This window comes from Puntigrus tetrazona, chromosome 12 (genome assembly GCF_018831695.1).
Source record: "Puntigrus tetrazona isolate hp1 chromosome 12, ASM1883169v1, whole genome shotgun sequence".
NCBI lineage: Eukaryota > Metazoa > Chordata > Actinopteri > Cypriniformes > Cyprinidae > Puntigrus > Puntigrus tetrazona.
This window is the reverse complement of record NC_056710.1, coordinates 4,413,729-4,417,238: the sequence shown is the minus strand read 5'-3', so window position 1 is coordinate 4,417,238 and position 3,510 is coordinate 4,413,729. Positions and strand designations below refer to the sequence as shown.

The 3,510-nt window shown below is 40.6% G+C and overlaps 1 protein-coding gene across 1 annotated transcript in view; it reads left to right on the top strand.

Annotated features, from left to right (window-relative positions):
- The first annotated feature begins 341 nt into the window (after positions 1–341).
- The window catches only part of LOC122355055 (protein ecdysoneless homolog), a 4,325-nt gene continuing 1,156 nt past the window's right edge, over positions 342–3,510 (top strand). Inside the window, 11 exon segments of the mRNA XM_043253007.1 lie at positions 342–486; positions 623–853; positions 941–1,146; positions 1,655–1,833; positions 1,913–2,105; positions 2,229–2,361; positions 2,506–2,630; positions 2,779–2,864; positions 3,129–3,235; positions 3,425–3,487; positions 3,490–3,510. The exon segment at positions 3,490–3,510 is cut by the window's right edge and continues 162 nt beyond it. Of these exon segments, the coding sequence (XP_043108942.1) occupies positions 643–853; positions 941–1,146; positions 1,655–1,833; positions 1,913–2,105; positions 2,229–2,361; positions 2,506–2,630; positions 2,779–2,864; positions 3,129–3,235; positions 3,425–3,487; positions 3,490–3,510 (1,324 nt within the window). The 5' untranslated portion in view covers positions 342–486; positions 623–642.

Genomic DNA, 3,510 nt, shown 5'->3' with positions numbered 1-3,510 from the left:
TCGTTCTAATGTGCTGATCTTGAAAACAGCTGTGCCGCTTAAAATTTTTGTGGATGTGATATATATTTTCAGAAATATTTGATGACTGTATAGTTCAAAAGAACAGCGTTTATTTAACTTTACAAATGTATTTTCCATCACGTTTGACCAATTGAATGCATCTCTTATTAATAAAAGTATTTTTTATTGCTCTTCAGCGGTGTGTTTCCATATCATTTCAGCATTTTCCCTATAGTTATTGTGTTTTATAATAATACATTTTATATAAATTGTATCTTTTATAAAACTGTAATATGTATAGCTCATCGTCAAATAGCTCAAAATGACCCTTATTTTGAAGAGAGGACTTGCATGCTTAACTACGACACTTCCGGGGCGTTTAAGGAAAATACCGCGAGCTTAAGTTCCAAAACATGTTAAGGTGTCCACATGACCGACATTATCACGCGTTTTCTGATCAAGCGATCGCTAAATAAAACCCGACAGGTAATTTCTAGACTGTTATCTGACTTAACACATTTCACATAATTCTGCATAATTTCCACAATGTAATTAAGTTACAGCGCTCGATAAGCACGTTTCAGGAATCTCTAGTGACATGACCTGTGCTGCTCCCTTCCAGCTTTCAGGTTATAATGAGCCATGAATATGGATTTTTTAAAAAGACCTTCTATCCCTGAAGACGCTGTCCAGTATCAGCTTTTTCTGGTTCACCCTGACCAATCAGACGAAGAAGCCAATGAAAGATCCCTCCAGGAGATCCTGCGAAACATCGTCGCTGAGATCGCCCCTCTTCTGGTGCAGTACATCTGGCAACATCAAGCCTTCAACCTAAGATACCACCCCGAGAAAGGTATCCGTATCTGCATCGGTTTTGCAGTTCTAGAGAGTGTACATGTGACAGAAGTTACCAAAAACTATCTTCTTTTTCACTCCATAGGAGATGTGCCTGCGCACCTGGGCGGCGTTACCCAGTTCGGTGATAATGTGGAGGACGAATGGTTCATCGTTTACCTGCTCAAACACATCACACGCACTTTTAGTGATGTAGCCGCTGTTCTCTACGATAACGATGGACAGTTTATCCTGATTGAAGCAGCCGAACACCTGCCAAAGTGGCTGGACCCTGACAGCAGTGAAAACAGGGTTAGTACTGGAAATATGTAATACCGTATTATTATCATATAGCAATACCGTGGTACTCCTTCAAGTGTAAGTATGGCAATCTTTTTGAAATAGCAGCTATCTGATTTGTCTCATATCTTTTGCTGTGATGTGAAACCGTTAGTTGAACTCGAGTAACATCCAATATTCAAATTATTTAGTTTAAAAGCGTTTGAAGAAGCTGTGAAGAAAAAAACGGTATGACTCCAGTATTATGTAAAATGGTCATTGCATTAAGAAACCGTCTCTGTCATTAAGCAGTGTTATTGATGCTTCAGTTTTCTGAAATATTGAGATGATATATTACACTTTAATCACAATTTTGAATTCCATACCTCTACAAAGTAATAAGGAGATCTTATACTGTTAGTACCATGCTATAGTGAATTCAATGCCAGCATTGATATCTCCACAGTTTTTGGATGTTATCATCCATATATACAGTTTCCATTGGCTGTTCACTCTTTCTTTCTGTTGTTGTCTTTCTCAGGTGTTCCTGTACCATGGTGAGCTTCATATATTACCCAGGTGCACGCGTGCTGGAGAGGTTGGCTGGCCCAGAGACTCGGTGCCTGCCGTGGGTCAGGCTCTAGAGGTGCTGCGTTCACACGCTGAGAGCTGTTTAGCCAAACCACCCATACGCTCCGCTCTAGCCAGGAGGCTGAACGGGTGAGAATGATCATATTGTTTCTATTTCAGTTCTGTAGGTTTGTTTCAGGCTGTACTTATGGTTTGTATACGTGTGCAGTTATCCAGATAAAATCCAGCAGAATTTCCACCGCGCTCACTGTTACGTGCCCGCGGGCATTGCCGCGGTGTTGTCTCGGAGACCTGACCTTATAGCCCCCGCTGTGTCTGCTTTCTACCTGCGCGACCCTGTTGACCTCCAGGCCTGTCGAACTTTCCACGCATTTCCTTCAGACACTAGAGTTATGACATCAGTAAGAAAAAGCATTTAGTACCAATCAAATGCGATTTTTAACATGCATTAACGAATCCCGGAAATGCAGGTTTTGGAAACTCTTCAAGTAACCGTGAAACTGTTCCCTCCCCCTTTTCTGTAGGTAAAGTTTACTCGCTGCTTGTACGCACAGCTGCAGCAACAGAGTTTTGTTCCGGATCGGAGGAGCGGCTTCACGCTTCCCGCCCGCTCTCATCCCCAACACAGAGCTCACGAGCTTGGAATGAAACTGGTGAGTTTGTCATGTGTTATCTTGTCCTCCGGTCACATATAGAGAAAGCTGACTGTTACAATGCAGAGATGAAGTATTTTAACAGTGGATTTTATTAATATGCTTACAAATGTGATTTCATACGTATTTATTTTCTGTTCATGTCTAGCCCATGGCTTTGAAATCCTTTGCTCTAAGAGTGGACAGTCTTCATCAGAGAAAGAGGCTCCAGTCAGCAGTAACCCACTATGGAGAGGCTTTGTAGATAGTCTCAAAAAGAACGGCTACTTTAAGGTAGGAAAGAGTTTCTGTGGTCACAGTACAAACGAAGCAGATGATGCAAAAATTCCTTGGCCCGAGATAAACTTTTAAAATAAAACATAGACGTCTCTTTCATTTTGTATGCCTGTGTGCTCTTGCTTATGTATTTTTGTAAACCCAGAGTGAACTAGAAGGATCCATTCGATACAAAGACCTAATGACATCAGCAGAGAGTTTCTTCAGACAGTCTATAACCAGCACTCACCGGTGAGAATGAAGTTTATTTTACTTTTTCTGTGTGTAAATGTACTAGTATGTATATGTATATATAATAATTAGACATTACTTTAGCTCCAAATTCGCATACGAGAATGATTTCTGCAGGTTCATTTGACAGAACATTTATGTTGAATTTTAATTATATTTCTGCATTTACTATAGTTTTTTTTTTATATAAAAGAAACCCAATCTTGCTGAGCATAAATGACTTTTCAACAGTATTGTGTCTAATGCTTCTCTTCTCCTTTTCAAGCCTGACATTCAGAATCCTGGTCAAGAGGTGCTAAAAGTCTTGGAGGAAGCCTCTTACAGTTTGGAAGAGCTAAAAAATCAAGAGGCACATCTACCAGCAGAGGACAGTATGTACCATTCTATCTCTTATTGTTTTCTCAGTGCTTTGCACCTATTGGCATCAAATATCAAGTTTTTGTGTTACATAATTATTACACAGTTTTTGTTGAAAGTGAATGTAGACTGTCAATTGAGCACAAAAATGGTTTCTGTCGTCTTGGAATCAATAGTGTTGTCCTCTCAATCGCCCCCTGTAGGTGATTCGTGGTTAGACATCTCCCCTCAGGAGCTGGAGAGGCTTCTTGAGGAGAGGGGAGGTCGAGCGGTGAGCAATGCCTCTCAC